Source organism: Danio aesculapii, chromosome 4, assembly GCF_903798145.1.
Source record: "Danio aesculapii chromosome 4, fDanAes4.1, whole genome shotgun sequence".
NCBI classification, from domain to species: domain Eukaryota; kingdom Metazoa; phylum Chordata; class Actinopteri; order Cypriniformes; family Danionidae; genus Danio; species Danio aesculapii.
Genome location: NC_079438.1, coordinates 35109862 through 35125666, shown reverse-complemented (window position 1 = coordinate 35125666; position 15805 = coordinate 35109862). Strand labels below are relative to the sequence as shown.

Sequence of the window (15805 nt, the reverse complement as noted above, 5' to 3'; positions counted from 1 at the left end):
TCATCTTCCCAGACGATTTGTAGAGCTGAGCACAGACACTGGAATAAGCTGACTAGGAACGCAATTGGTTTGAATTATGAGGGGAAAAGCAGCAGAAATGTTATGAAATAAGAAACTCAAAGTAGCACATTGTTGATTTTTGCTTTTTTCTCTCCTGTATGGGATGCCAAAAAATTGCAACAAATGCAGTAATCAAAAATATAAGATGGATGATATATTACTTCCACTGGGGTTCTGAAGTGTATATGGATATTGTATTATACTATGAGGCCACTGGAACAGTAAAGCCATCAGTTTGAAAAAAAAAAGCTGACAAACAAAAAGGTAGAAAACTGAGATATGCAGAATGCTTCTGTTAAACAACTTGTAAGTTCTACAGGAACATATACACTACCTGACAAAATTCTTGTCATTGATCCCAGTAGTAAGAGCAACAAATATTAACTTGACTTTTAGTTGATCATTTGGAAAAGTGGCAGATTTTTCCAATGAACCATCTGTTGAACTGCATCCCAATCATCAACAATACTGCAGAAGACCTATTGGAACCCACATGGACCCAAGAATCTCAGAGAAATCAGTCAAGTTTGGTGAAGGAAAAATCATGGTTTGGGGTTACATTCAGTATGTTGGCGTGCGAGAGATCTGAATAGTGGATGGCATCATCAACAGCCTGAGGTATCAAGACATTTGTGCTGCCCATTACATTACAAACCACAGGAGAGGGCAAATTCTTCAGCAGGATAGCGCTCCTTCTCATACTTCAGCATCCACATCAAAGTTCCTGAAAGCAAAGAAGGTCAAGGTGCTCCAGGATTGGCCAGCCCAGTCACCAGACATGAACATTACTGAGCAGGTCTGGGGTAAGATGAAGGAGGTGGCATCGAAGATGAATCCAAAGAAGCCACTTCTAATACAAAATGATCAACAAGAAGTCAAGCAATTATTTGTTGTTCCTAAAACAAGACTTTTGTCAGGTAGTGTGATGTTGTTTCTTGGCACAAGTAAACTATTTCCAAATTTCTTCAAGTAGTAAGAAAGTGGAAACGTAGTATATCTGGGAATGCTGAATTCAAACTGAATGTGGAGGTACATAACTTCAACAGATGTAAAAAGAGTGTTACTCAAGTAGAAGTATAAATACTGAGTAAAATTTTTACTCCGCTAAATCAACAATTATTCCACTGATTAACTGTTATATATATGCACCTATCAATGATTATTAGGGAAATAGGGATGCTGTCTTCTGAATATAAAACACAGTGTGTGACACTAAACAACATCCCTGCGCAAAGGATTATGGAGACCCAAAGAGTACACCATTTTATCCCTCAAAATCCTCCATAACGAAGTGGCCTTCAAAAGTGGCACTTTGGAGCTCTTCTACCCAAGAGTTGTGAGTATTGAGTATTACACTATGAAAGGTTGATGCATTTACATGCAATTTGTACAGGGATGTGTACACGTAACATTCTGTAGTGCATTTAGTTATTGTTTAAGGCTGTTTAGTGATTTCAGTGATCATACAGTCAACATCCTTCATTTTTTTATCAGTGACATGCAATCTATTAACTTAATGCTGCATTTATAAAATATCTGTGTCCTGACATGGTTAAGTATGATGCAATTTAATTTCTATGTGCGTTTTGTTTGGACAGAATTTTTTCTACTAAGCCAAATCCGCATAGACAAAAACAAAAAAACAAAAAGTAAGATAGTGACAGCAGGTTGAAGGAAATAGTGGAGTAAAAGTACCAATACAGCACTAAAAATGTACTCAAGGGAACGTAAAAGAACACACTTTTAAAGCTACTTAGTAAATAAAATGAGAAAATGACTTAATTACAGTAATTTTAGTAATTGTAATTTGTTATTTTACACCACTGGTTCTGGTAATATTTGTGACATGAACTCACTTCCAAAAGAAAAATCATCAAACATGCCTGACCAACTTCATGGAATATTAAAACAAATTTCATTGGCAGAAAAAAAAAAAAAAAAAACATTTCAATCAAACTGGGCCTCAGCACAATTCTATTGGTTTGTTAGTAGAAAAGAAAAACAAAGTGAAGTGATCTAAAAAAGGAGTACTTTTGGATTGTGGGAAGTAAAGTTGTAAGAAGTAAAAAAGTACTTTTTTCCTGAAAAATATAATTAAAAGTATACATTTTTAAAATTAAACTCAAGTAAAAGTACAAATCCCCAAAAATAATGCTTAAGTACAGTAATTAAGTAGAAATTACCCTAGTATTTTACACGCCTGGACCTCAACTTTTACAAAATAAAATCTCATCAGTGACATGCATCTAAACAGTCTCTGGGTCAATGCGTGTAAAGATTTTAGACATCGACCTAGACACTTTTGATGCTTCCAAACAGTTTGCTGCAATTGAGGTAGTTTACTATGATGTGATATACCTTCTAAGTGCGATTTGATTGGACAGGAATCACAGAATTGACTTTTCTAATCCAGACAGACAAGAAATAATAAAGTTTGAAGGAAAGTAGTGGAGTAAAAGTACCAATACAGCATTAAAAATGTACTCAAGGAAGAGTAAAAGTACACATTTTCAAAACTACTTGGTAAATTACAATTCCTGAGAAAAACTACTCAATAACAGTAGTTAGAGCATATATAAAATGTTATTTACACCACTGACTGTGAGGCATGTGTTACTATGATTTCTTTCTTACATTAGAAAAAGGGAAAAATATTTTGCTGAAAATTAGATCAGTGATACAGAAATCTGATGAATATCAATTGCATAATTACTACTAAAAACTAAAACTAATTGCATGTTCACATCCGTAAAATTTACGGTAAAAAATGGCAGCTGTAATTGCCAGTATTTCACCATTAAAAATACAGTACAAACCGTAAAAGTAATTTCTCATTTTTACAGTAAACTACTGTATTTCATTAATTTATAAATGTAATATTTCTGTATTTTGAATGACCAAAATCTTCACATCTTTTGTTACACAGATAGACACGTTAACACAGCCATATGCAGGTGGTGATGAGAAAGTTACATAATAAACCAATGCTAATCACAAACAACTTTTCCCACAAGCAGAAAAGTGTATCAGCGTATAGAAGGTGCTCAGTGTCATTCACACAGCTACTAAACACCAGTATGGTAACACGCATAAAATTATAAAGTCATGAAATAAACATTGTTTATCAACATTATATGTAACATAAATCTCTAATGTACATAACTGATGGGGAAACAACTAAAAAGATCCATAGTAATGTCAACAAAAACACAAAAACTGATGTGACATGCAGGGAATTCTGGGAAAGTCAATTAACGGTTATTCGCCGTATATATTAAGGAAACATAATGTTAACCAGGTTACAGATTTTTACTGTAGCATTTTTACAGTGTTTTACCGTTGAAATCATGGCCATTTTTTACAGCGTATGCTTTAGAAAGTCATGAAAAAAAATTATATAAATATTCAAAATATAAATATATAAATATTAATATTCAAATATGAAAACCCATAATGTTGTGTAATTCCAGTAGTCTGACAATCATGTAGTGATGACATAAGCTAAGAAAAATCACTCTCTCTCTCTCTCTCTCTCTCTCTCTCACACACACACAGACACACACACAGACACACACACACAAAAACACTTGTTCTTCTGTTCCTTCTTTCTCTTTAGCATCTTTGCCCTCGCAGACAATTCCACTCAGACACAAGAGCGTCCAGCTTTCTGTCCTCCCCACACACACTAATGCTGACACTGTCTGACACCATTTAACAAAGACTCACACAGCTCTAAAGAGAAGTCAGTCAGGCAGACATTCCCCTTCTATTTTTACCAGCACTTTAGGAACTTATTTCTAATGTTTCCCTCTGATAAAAACTCCTCCTCACTTCCTGCATGGATTCACTCCTCTTTCTTTTGGTGCAAAAATAGGCAAAAGTTTCCTCAGACTGGTATTTTCAGTGGTGTGATGTCCATGAATGGTTTGGATCTTAACGACTTGAACACACACACAACCTGTTTAAAAGCGTCTGTCATTATGGCTCACTCGCACACTCCTACATGGGCGGCTTCTGGCCACAAACACAAACGGCAAGACATCATTTAAATCAAAGCCTCTGTATGTCAGCTGCAGACCACGGTTTAAAAGATGGATTGATCTGAATTCAAAAAGCTAAGTTTCTGAGAATAATCGCAACCCTGGTTATTGAAACTAAAGAAAAAAGCTTTGGTGTATTTCTAATCATGTCTAAGCAGCAAGATATTTGTTTTCTGGGTTAAACATTACATTTAGACTGTTTTTAAAGTAATTAGAATTAAAAAACTGCTAACTGATGAATAAATAAATGATTGATTTTTATTATTTATTAAATTTGTATATAATATTTAATAAATGCAATTAGTGTTCATAAAAAAGAAAACATCAATAAATGAATGCATTTATAAAGATTGTCTTTGGAGTTATACACATTCAAATTAAACAGCTTAAGCATCAATTACTGTAATTATTTAAATTCAGAGTTAAATTCAAATCATAGTGCCTGTTAAATGCTTTACATGTTAAACGCGCATAATTCAGTATTTAATACATTAATATGTAAATTTAATATAATAATATTTCGTTTATAATGAATTAATCATTTTAAATGTGATGCTTTACAATTTAACATTGAAATGCTGCAACGTGTTTGAATAGGCCAAACTTTACACTACATTTGATTTATTTATTTAAAACTCTGCAAGCTCCATTTTTTTAACATTAGTTAACGATTATGCTATTAACCATATTTAATTTTAACTTTCAAAGATGCCTTTTTTAAATATTATTTAAATGTAAACAAATTTAAAGCAAGCTTACATTAACAAAAATATTAAATATTGTAAATGTATTGTTCGTTGTTAGACTCGTTAAGACTCGGGCACAGTGGGATGTTTATTACATGGAATGACTGCAGACGTTTAGCACTTCATGACTTAACAAAAAGTAGGGGTGTCAATATTAATTGTTTCTTCGATGCACCGCGATGCAGACATGAACAATTCGGTATCGGTTCAGTAATAATAACCGGTTATTATGTACTGATGTTATTTATCACATATATGGTATATTGCGGTAGCTTATTATGGCGAGGGAGGAGACAGCGAGTAATTAAAATGCTCTAACTACTTAAAGCAGATAACTGTGCACAATTCACTGCTTGTGAGTTTGCTGGACAGCCTTTCACTGATAGGGATAGGCATGGGGCAGTATAAGTTTCTGACGGTATGATAACCTTGGATTAAAATATCAGGTTTTCACAGTATTGTGATTAATGCTCTAAAATATATTATTTTTAAATGTCTGGGTAAAAAAACTACAACTTACTAACAGACTTTTCCAAACTTCGGTATACCTTGAAAATGGTTATAGCATGCCTAGATAACATCAAAACCCAGTTAAGAAGAGAATGAAAGCTATATTCCCTCTCTCGCTCTCTGTGGCCCCTTTGACTTGCTGGCGTGTTCGTGAGGTAACATTTTATCTCCTCTCTCGGCTGTTACAACAATAACGTTACTTGTGGATCTAGACACGTGTCTTAAGGACTTGTATTAAGGAACAAAATTGTATTACAAATAATAAATATATTTACAAATTAGGGGGGCATCACGATGGCGCAGTGGGTAGCACAATTGCCTCACAGCTAGAAGGTCGCTGGTTCAAGCCTCGGCTGGGTCAGTTAGCCTTTCTGTGTGAAGTTTGCATGTTTTCACCGTGTTGACGTCGGTTTACTCCAGGTGCCTCGGTTTCCCCCAAAGATTTGATAAAAATTCTGATATGTTGAAAAATGTTTGGGAAAAAGCTTATTATATATATATCCAGGTGTGCATGGTGCTTTAGTGAATATATTAACAACTGTAAATAAATAATAATTGTTAAAGATAGGCAAGTAAATATAGAAATAGCATTTTTCCCGATTTATTCCCACCCTGCCATAGCAAATGCCTGATAGGAATTTGCAAGCAAATATTTATGCCAAAAACAATCATTTAAATAACTGTTTTTTTTTTCAGTAGACACCCATTACGAGTCAGTGCCGAAGACATTAGCATGCAGAGACTCATTATGCTTTCTGTTTCCATCTTTTTCAAAGTCAAACTCCTCTTTTTTTCTTTCTCTCTCTCTCTCAGTCTCATCAGAGTGCGGTGGGTGACTGTAATGTCAGGCCTGATTGGTGACATGCTCATTTCCCGCCTGTTGTTCTCTCCTCTTGACTCATACATCATTTCATCCTTATTTTATCCTTAATGAAAGACAGGATGGAGCTGAGTTCCAAGGGCGCGCGGTCGAAAAACAAATCGAACGCTTGACAGATCAATCTCAAGCGGTTGCTGCTACGCTTCTACTGTGACACATTGGTTTCAAATGTAGATGTTGAGAAATAAAGATTATGGGACAGAAATATAGAGTCGGCATCTTTTATGGCGTATTTGAACAGACCCAGTTTCTGCCTTTCGCTCTTATTTTAAAGAGCCCATATTATGGGTTTTTGAAAATGCCCTTCCATGTAGTGTGTCACACAGCTCTAAGTGAAGTGAAATATCCAGCTAAGGCTTAAATCTGTAAGTGTACAGTGTTTAAAACTATTGATTCATCTATAAAAGAGTCGACTCATAGTGCTTCAAACGAGTCGTCTTGATAACGAGTCATTAGGTGTTTCGCGATGACGCAGCTACGAAACACAAGTAGTTGGGCGCGCAAACCCGGGAGATTTGAAACCTGCGGCCCCGCCCACTAACAGAAAAAAAAGTCTCACACACACACAGAGACACCGGTTGAATGAAGTCACGCTGTGCAGATGGATATTATGGACAGTCTAATCAAAGATGAAACATCAGCAATATAGCCCAGCCTTGAGCAGTTCTGAATGCTTCTGAAAACTATATGCTTTCAAAGAAGACTTCTTCAGTTTGTTAAAGGAAGGATCAGTATAGACTGTCAGAACATGGATCAGTGCATCATGGATCATTTTCTACCCCCATTTCACCAGTGTAAGTAAGTGCGATTAAAATTATTGCCTCGTTTACTCTAGCTTGCAAATTATGTATTTAGTTGTGTTTTGTTACTTGTAACCGCGTGTGCTGTATCAGGTTAACTCTTTATATTCTCATATCGCGTGTAAAGCCACGTTGAAAACGCGACGCGTGCCGCTTTGATTACGGATCGTCAGCTGTTTACACACATGCAACGGTCAAGTTTCAAAATAGTTCAGCTCAATATTATTGTCTCCTCGTGTGTGTAACGCACGGGTATTCGCGGATATAACTGAGCACCGCTCCTCTATGGACGCGCCGGCCCTGTGTGTGTGTGTGTCTGTGTCTCCTCGTGTGTGTAACGCACGGGTATTCGCGGATATAACTGAGCGCCGCTCCTCTATGGACCCGCCGGCCCTGTGTGTGTGTGTGTCTGTGTCTCCTCGTGTGTGTAACGCACGGGTATTCGCAGATATAACTGAGCGCCGCTCCTCTATGGACGCGCCGGCCCTGTGTGTGTGTGTGTGTCTGTGTCTCCTCGTGTGTGTAACGCACGGGTATTCGCGGATATAACTGAGCGCCGCTCCTCTATGGACGCGCCGGCCCTGTGTGTGTCTGTCTCCTCGTGTGTGTACCGCACGGGTATTCGCGGATATTACTGAGCGCCGCGCCCTCTCTACTCAGCCGGTCCTCTATGGAAGCGCAGGCCCTGTGTGTGTGTGTGTGTGTGTGTGAAAAGAGCAAGAAGACTGTGACTAGGAGATCTCCTCGCCAGTTCTTGGACTTTTTGCTCAATAAAATAGTTAGTCGTCAGTATTTTCTAGTCCATCGTCTGTGTTTACATTCACCCACTGGCAGCCAAAATCCACTATGAAGCGTGTATGTACTGTGACTACTTTTATATTGTAGATTAGCAGCTGGGCATTTCACTCTGCCTCGTGCTGAAGCCTTGTCCGTGTCGACCAATCGCAGCAGGCTGTCATCAGTCCAATCAGCGCAGATTAGCTTCGCGCTGAGGAGGGGTTTGGGAACAAATGAATCGCTGAACGATTCATATGGGAGTCGCTGGGATAATTAGGTAAAAATAAATGCAGATTATAAGACCATCAAAGTGTTTTTAGACCTAGCATGCATATTAGACTGTTGTTGGAGACCCTTACAACCTAAATATGACCCTATTTCATGTATAATATGGGCTCTTTAATAAACAGATCAGTCTGGTTAGTGTCATTTATTAAATGTGATTTTCAATATGCACACAATTGTGACTGAAATATATTACTACTGTACAAAAGAAATAATAATAATATTATCATTATTTATACTTTCTGACCTTTAATTACTTTATTGTATTAAATTATTCTTCATTAATAATGTTTTAACAGGAATCATACAAAATTTGAGGGCGAGAATGTCATTTCATAGGGTTCATAACATGCATTTAGTTTAACTTTATTTCATGCATTTTTGATAATACTCTTAATAAATTGTTAAATTGAAAACATTAACTATTTCAAATTAAGCTTCCAATAAATTTGAATTTAAAATAATTTAAATTGAATTTACTAATTTTGGAATATAAAAAACTGAAGAATAATATTAGTCTATTATTGTTAGGGATTTTTAATTAAGTTATTAACAATAAACAACTTTAGTTTTATGACTTAAATTTTATATAGATACATTAATATTCTTTATTATATTGTTGTTTCTAAGTGGTTGAAAATGTTTGATGGTTAGATTTTTTTATGCTTAATTTTAAAATTGTTAAAAGTGCATTATGGTACTTATGACATAAACTAGCTCAACAATTGTTTGTTACAAAAAAGTTAATAGATTACATGAAACATACACTGCATGTCAACGCTCATGAATACAGTGGTTCGATTAGACATTCCGATATTCAATAATATATCGTGATAATGAACACGCACAAAACTAATATCATGATACATTCAGAACACTGTGAATAATTATTTATTATTAAAACTTTTAGAGTGCTTTTTAAAAATATTACTTATTCATGCCAAGCTGTGTTCACACTGTACTTTTCACCTCTTAGACTGCCATTCATACACATGTGAATGCAGCAGTCCGGAAACCGAAGCTCGTGCGACAAGTTAGATCAAGTTTGACCGGCAAAAAAATGCATTACATGATTGTGTGAGACCAATAGAAGCTCGATACATTTAAAATAGGGAACAATCCAGCCTGGTCTCACAAGTAAACACAAATATTTTATGTTTTGTCAGTTTAATGACAAATTTGCAATTTGCTAAATTTGCAATTTTAAAATGAAGTGGCACCCAACCTCGCCCCTAAAATCAATCGTCATTGGGAGATAAGCAAATCATACTAAATTGTACAAATGAGATCATACAAATTTTTTTTATTAAATATATAAATAATTATAAAATTATATTAATTAGCCACTAAATCAAAAAGTTACGAATTGCCATGAGATTGTGTTGTACAATCGCTTACTTTATCGATGTCCAATCATCTTGTTTTATATCCCATCTCTTTTTGCAGTAACGGATGACAGAATCGTGCATCAAACTCTAGTGTGAACGCAGTCTTAATCTGGCCTACTACATGCTGAAATATTGATTGAAAATTCGAGGTCCATTTATATATTATAATAATAAGGCTCCAATGGTTAACTTATTAGCTAATTTAACTAAACGCACAATGAAAACTACAAAAGCTTTTATTAATCTAAGCTTATGTTACTGTCTTAGTTAATGCCCAATAACACATTATAACCGTAATCTTATTATCATTTCATTAATTGTAGTTAAAAACTACAAAAAATAAAAAAATACATTTCAGTTGCAACTGTTATAAATCTTTCTTTTTCTCTACATTTTATTACATTAACTGACATTTACTAGTTTGACTTTATTCTAAAGTGTTACCTGTTGTACCTTAAAATTCTTTTGCTATTTAATTTAGCTAAAGCATTTGGTAACTACAAGCATGTATATACAATAAACCAATACAGTGTTTTTTTTTTGTTTGTTTGTTTTTTTATTATTATACAGTACCTGTTAAAACTACTTGTTTTGTAGCTTATGTCAGTATCATGATAAAAACATATACTGTGATAAAAGCTTCAGCAAATAATCGCAACATGAAAATTGGATACCATCATAAGCCTACCCCAGACGTTGTTCATTAGAGAGCAATCCCACTCTTTCATGAACAGCAAATTCAAACACCATTAATTTTAAATCAAGCACATTTGTAATTCACAACCCCGGCATATGTAACACCATGAAAGTCCTTACTGTACGTAACATTACACTTACACTTAATTTTTACATTACAACTGTCAGAGTAATGATGATGTTTTGAATGTGTCATGTTCAAAGAACTTTAATAAAATGTGTTGAATTCAATACTAATAATATTCCAATGCGGTTTCTGAAATGTTGATGAAAGGAATTATTTGTCATAGTTTTAAATTTGGAATATCTTTTTTTTCCATTCTGTTTTTTAATTGTTGAGATAACACCATAAAAAATTATTTCATACTTTCCATGCTTTGATGGCTGAAAATGAACTTAAGAACATACAATGAAATAAAAAAAAAAACATACCAACAAATAAAAGGTGTAAAATATTATATGGCTCAACAAAAACTACAATTGTACAATCTATATCACACAATACACTCTCCTTACACTTAGGAAAGAAAAAGAAATAATTTGCTAAAATAAGGAACAAGGACAAAGACTTATTTCACAATAAAACATGTTCTTGGATATATTTCCTAAATGGGCCCCAAATTTTCTTAAACTGGTTAGATGAGCCTCAATTTTTTCCAAAGTTAGGAAGAAGAGGACATCACGGATCCACTGTGTTGGGGTTGGAGGTTTCTGGTCCTTCCACCTAAGCAATATTAGTCGTTCGGCCAGGAACACAATAAAAGCTATGCAATCAGATTGTATCTTTGTAAGATTGTATGCCATGGGAACAATCCCAAAAATGGCAATCAGTGGGAAAGAGGAGATAGATTTACCCAAAAAAAGATATAGTATTAAAAATAGTGTCCCAGAAGCTTTATACAAGACCAAGACAAATGTGCATGAGTGGCTGGGGTGGACTTAGAGCAATTACAAGCAAGATCTATATGCTGAAAGTGCTTTGAGAGCTTTAGGTTTGTGAAAATCAGGTATTTCCAATAAGCATGGGAATCAAATGTGCTATTTATTGGTTCATCCAACACTAATAAACCAATTATATAACAACTATCGAACTTAAAAGTTGCACATTTATAAAATAAACTGACATCAGTATTAAATCTAATGATACCACTGAGCAAAAAAAAAAGTAATTAAATAAACAAACAAGTACATAAATAAATAAATAAATAAACAAACAAGTAAATAAACAAACAACAAACAAGTAAATAAATAAATAAATAAATAAATGCCATCAGATCTTACCTGGCTCAATCTCTCCATCAACTGTGTTGTAATTCCAATTTTTGTTCTGCATGAGTGTGCTGAACACACAGTTACTCACATGTGTATCAGTTTTCTTTACTCGCCATGCTAAAGTCAACTCTCAGTGGCTCTTAAACTAAACAAATCCAGTATTTATCACTCTGAGGGAAACACGATGAGACAGAGAGGGAAAGAAAGAAGGGGAAAGTGACAGATATTGAGAAAAGAAAGAGGAATGGTGGTGAAAGATGACAGCAAGGAGGACAGGAGGCAATGAGACGCGTTCTGACAATGCGGCTGTTTGTTTACTTCAGAGAGACGTCACACTTCAGACCCACACTCTACATACCAGACTGACTAACAAATAAGAGCTCTATTCACACAAACACACTTTTACAACCATCTTTGTGAGGACTTCCCTTAGAAACAAAGCATGTTATACTGTGCAAACTGTACATTGATATTATACAAACAAGCAGTAAATGAAGAAGAAGAAAAAAATATATATATTTATGTAATATGAAGTCTGAGAAAATGAAAGGGTTCACTAACTTGATCAATTCTTAATTTTTTTTTACTGAACTGTAAAATGTCCTATGGTGTGACAGTAAAAAGTAAGACAAAAAACTCTTAATATTATACAAATAACATGATATAATGGTTCCAAGAAAATTGGCTTTTCAGTAGGCTTCAGTCACATGATTATGAATGGGTCCCTTCAAATCAGGGTTGGGCAAGCTACTTGTAAAATGTAGTGAGCTCAGCTATTAGCTACTCTACTTAAAATGTAGCTTAACCACACTAAAAGCTACCCTCTGGGAAATGTAGCAAGCTAAGCTAAAACTACTTTGCAAAAGAAGCTTAGTTACATCTAAGCGATTTTTGCAATTTTCATTTTTAAATCGAAGCTACTAAATTCTAAGTCAATCATACTTAGTGATCAATAAAACTGTCAATGAAACATATGAGGCACAATATGCTGTACCAAACAAAAACAAATTATGCATAATTATACAAAAATCAAATAAAACCAGGTGCATTAAATTGCATATTATATATATATATATATATATATATATATATATATATATATATATATATATATATATATATATATATATATATATATATATATATATTTTTTTTTTTTTTATTATTTACTTGATAAATATTTACACCGGCCTCACAGCTCAGTGAATGTCAGTGCCGTCACTTATTGATCGGTGATCAGTAAATGTAGCTTGTGTGGACACTACTTGATTAAAAAATAGCTTTACTTTTGAAAAAGCTATTTGATTTAGAAAGTAACAACGCTGCCGCCATGCTGCGAAATGTAGCTAAGCTAGTAGTGACGCTACTGCCTAACACCGCTTCAAATAATGAAAGGCTTCTTTGAAATTGGCCGATTTAAAATGAGCATAGCGTCACACTGGAGGACATGTTTTTTACTGACTAATGTGTCGAGTTCCTATGTTTTTAGAAATATACGAATGAAAAAAAAAAAAAAAACATTTTATATACTAAAATGGCACCTTAGTAAAATTAGGCCTGAGGTTTTATTAATAATTTAAAGAATTTATTTTTAATTTATAAGAAATTTAATTTACTCAACAATGCTTGAGACCATCACATCATAAGACATTTTTGAGATTTGGCTAAAATAGAATAAAAAACAAAAAACAAGAGATCCATGATAAACAAAGGAATGTTTACCCATTTACTACATTTTAAATAATGCAAATATTAATTATATTAATTTTTGTCTTGTGTGACTGTGAAAATGCAACATCACATTGACAACCCATATTCTATCTCCAAACCTGTAAACACAACACCTACAATAAACATAAATGCTATACATGATTAACATTTAAAAAATAAAAATACTACTGGGTGAAATCTACCAAATTTGGCATCGAATGATGTCTACTTTGAGACATCACGATGGACGATGGCATCGTCATCATAGGCGGCGGTCAAGTAATTATTTATGATTATTTAATTAATTCATAACGAATTAATTATTTGTAGCCTACCGTTTCAACTACCTGACCTGCATGGTCTTTGTTTTACCCAAAACCAAATCATAAAGAAATAAAGATAAGTTACACACAAATTACCACCTGTCAATCACTTTTTCCACGAGACTCGGCAGAGAATAGGCAGAGTGATCTGTGTCGTTAAAATAGCGTCGACAAACTTGGTTAGTAAAAAAGGTGCACAACCAACAGGAACCAACCAACAGTATCTGAGGCTTTCGCTAAAATGACTAAGTACAAGCGTGAAACATCACAACATACACTGCAGCGCATGACAGTGTGTGTGTATGTGTTTGTGTGTATGGTCACATGCTCTGCGTTTTTAGCGGTATAGTGTATTATAGACGTGGATTGGTTTCATTCTAAGACGTATTAGTGTAAACGGGGCCGTGTGTACTTTTCATCAGCGCGTTGCTGCTGCATCGGGGGCAGGGTGGAGGATCGCGATGCCGGCTCAGTATCGTGATGTCAATTAGCCATCAGCGATGGATGATGGCATCGTCTATCGACCCAACCCCAGTCAGAATCATAGTTGACCAGGAGTCACAGAACATATGTGATTTGTACAGTCACTACTAGCTGCAAGTTAGTACTACTAGAATGAAAATTTAAGGCATGTGACTGAGCATTTCAAGAGAGTTTAAAACATTTAGGCACAAGAAGTTATGATGTTTGGAGGTGTCACCAAGATTGTTTGTATTTAATCATTTATATGATTTATGCAAAAAAATATATTATATTATATTATATTATATTATATTATATTATATTATATTATATTATATTATATTATATTATATTATACTGCGGCGCAGTAGGTAGGTAGGTTATATTATAATTTTTGTCTCGTTTCTAGACCAAATATCAAGGTTATGATTATTTTACTTACCCTATTGGCTGATAATTTTGCTTGTTTTAAGGAAAAACTCTTATTTTTGACTGCTGAAGGTGAAAACAAAACGATATTTTTAGTTTATTTAAGAATTTACGATATTTATTGACGGAAAGTAAAATATCGCAATATCAGATTGTTCTAATATCAGGCAGCCCTAATGTGTAGCATTACCAAATCAGGTGATGGTTGCCACTAACTTAGTGGTACCAATGCCAGCGCTATCAAATGTTAGTCTGAAGCCCTGGAATTGTAAAGTGTCCATCAGATGCACACAGTAATGAATATTATGAACACAGACACACTACTTGGCTCACGTAATGTTTTCCGACATCTAGTGTGTACAGCAAGGAAATATAAATATAAAATCTGTGTGACACGTTATTCTCATTATTCGTATTGTCACTGTTTGTCTTATTTATATATTTTAAGTTCCCCTGTACATCTGAGAACGACTTGAATGAACTCTATCTGAGGCTCTCATTAATGCTTTCTTTGAACACTAGTCCTCTGAGATGACAACATATTTTAGCTTTTGGCTCTATTACCATATTTAAATAACTGATTGAGTTTTCCTTGTAGCGAAAAAAAAAAGTGGTGTGGGAGGAACAAAAAAAAAAAAAAAAAAGCAGGGAGAATATAAAAAGGAACAGATGAAGCGAGAGGAACCATAAATAGAAAAGGATGAGGAAAGCAGCGGATGAATTATTTACCTCTGCGTATCCTCATGTTACACCACTGACCTGACACCCTATCAACCAATCAGAGGGAAGAACCAGCCTCTTCCACGTAAGAGCAGCCAATCAAATTGTCAACTATTTGACGTCACTGTGTTGGGAAGGTTACTATTGAAATAAAAACAAGGTTACAGATTTAAAATATAACATTATCTGTATTGTATTAATGCAACTTGTTACATTCGATTATTATTATAATTATTTTTATTTCCAACAAATGTTTTTAACAGTCAATTATTTCCCGAACATTTAAACCAGGCATTCATTTCCCAGACATTTAATAGTAGCACTTAACACTGATTACTTTCAGACTTTCAATATCCACTTTAATTAAGATTATAACCAGTTTTAAAACAATAGCCACCACAAAAACCAGACCATCTCCTGTATTACTTTAAAATTAGCATCTCCTGTATTTCTTTGAGAGCATTTTGAGGTCAAATATTTAAATTCCACATTACAGTAAGAAATAATTGGTGTATAGCAAAGATATGGCTTTGAAATCCAATATTTAAACATAAGTGGTCGGGGGTAGCAAGCTACAAATTTTCAGTAGCTTGACAATGGCTCCGCTACTTATGATACAATGTAGCTTTTCCATTAGCAAGTTACTTTTTCCAGCATGTTTGACAACAGCTATATTCCATTTAGTGACTGGTCAGAAGCAGCACAGC

At 34.4% G+C, this 15805-nt stretch overlaps 1 protein-coding gene across 3 annotated transcripts in view; it reads right to left on the bottom strand.

Annotated features, from left to right (window-relative positions):
- The window catches only part of usp6nl (USP6 N-terminal like), a 104195-nt gene that overhangs the window by 52899 nt on the left and 35491 nt on the right, over positions 1-15805 (bottom strand). Inside the window, exon 1 of one of the 3 annotated variants that reach the window (XM_056455539.1) lies at positions 11464-11713. The exons of the other annotated variants lie outside the window; for them this stretch is intronic. Within the exon in view, the coding sequence (XP_056311514.1) occupies positions 11464-11515 (52 nt within the window). The 5' untranslated portion in view covers positions 11516-11713. Of the gene's footprint in view, positions 1-11463; positions 11714-15805 lie in introns of those variants that run through there. 3 annotated transcript variants of the gene reach the window in all.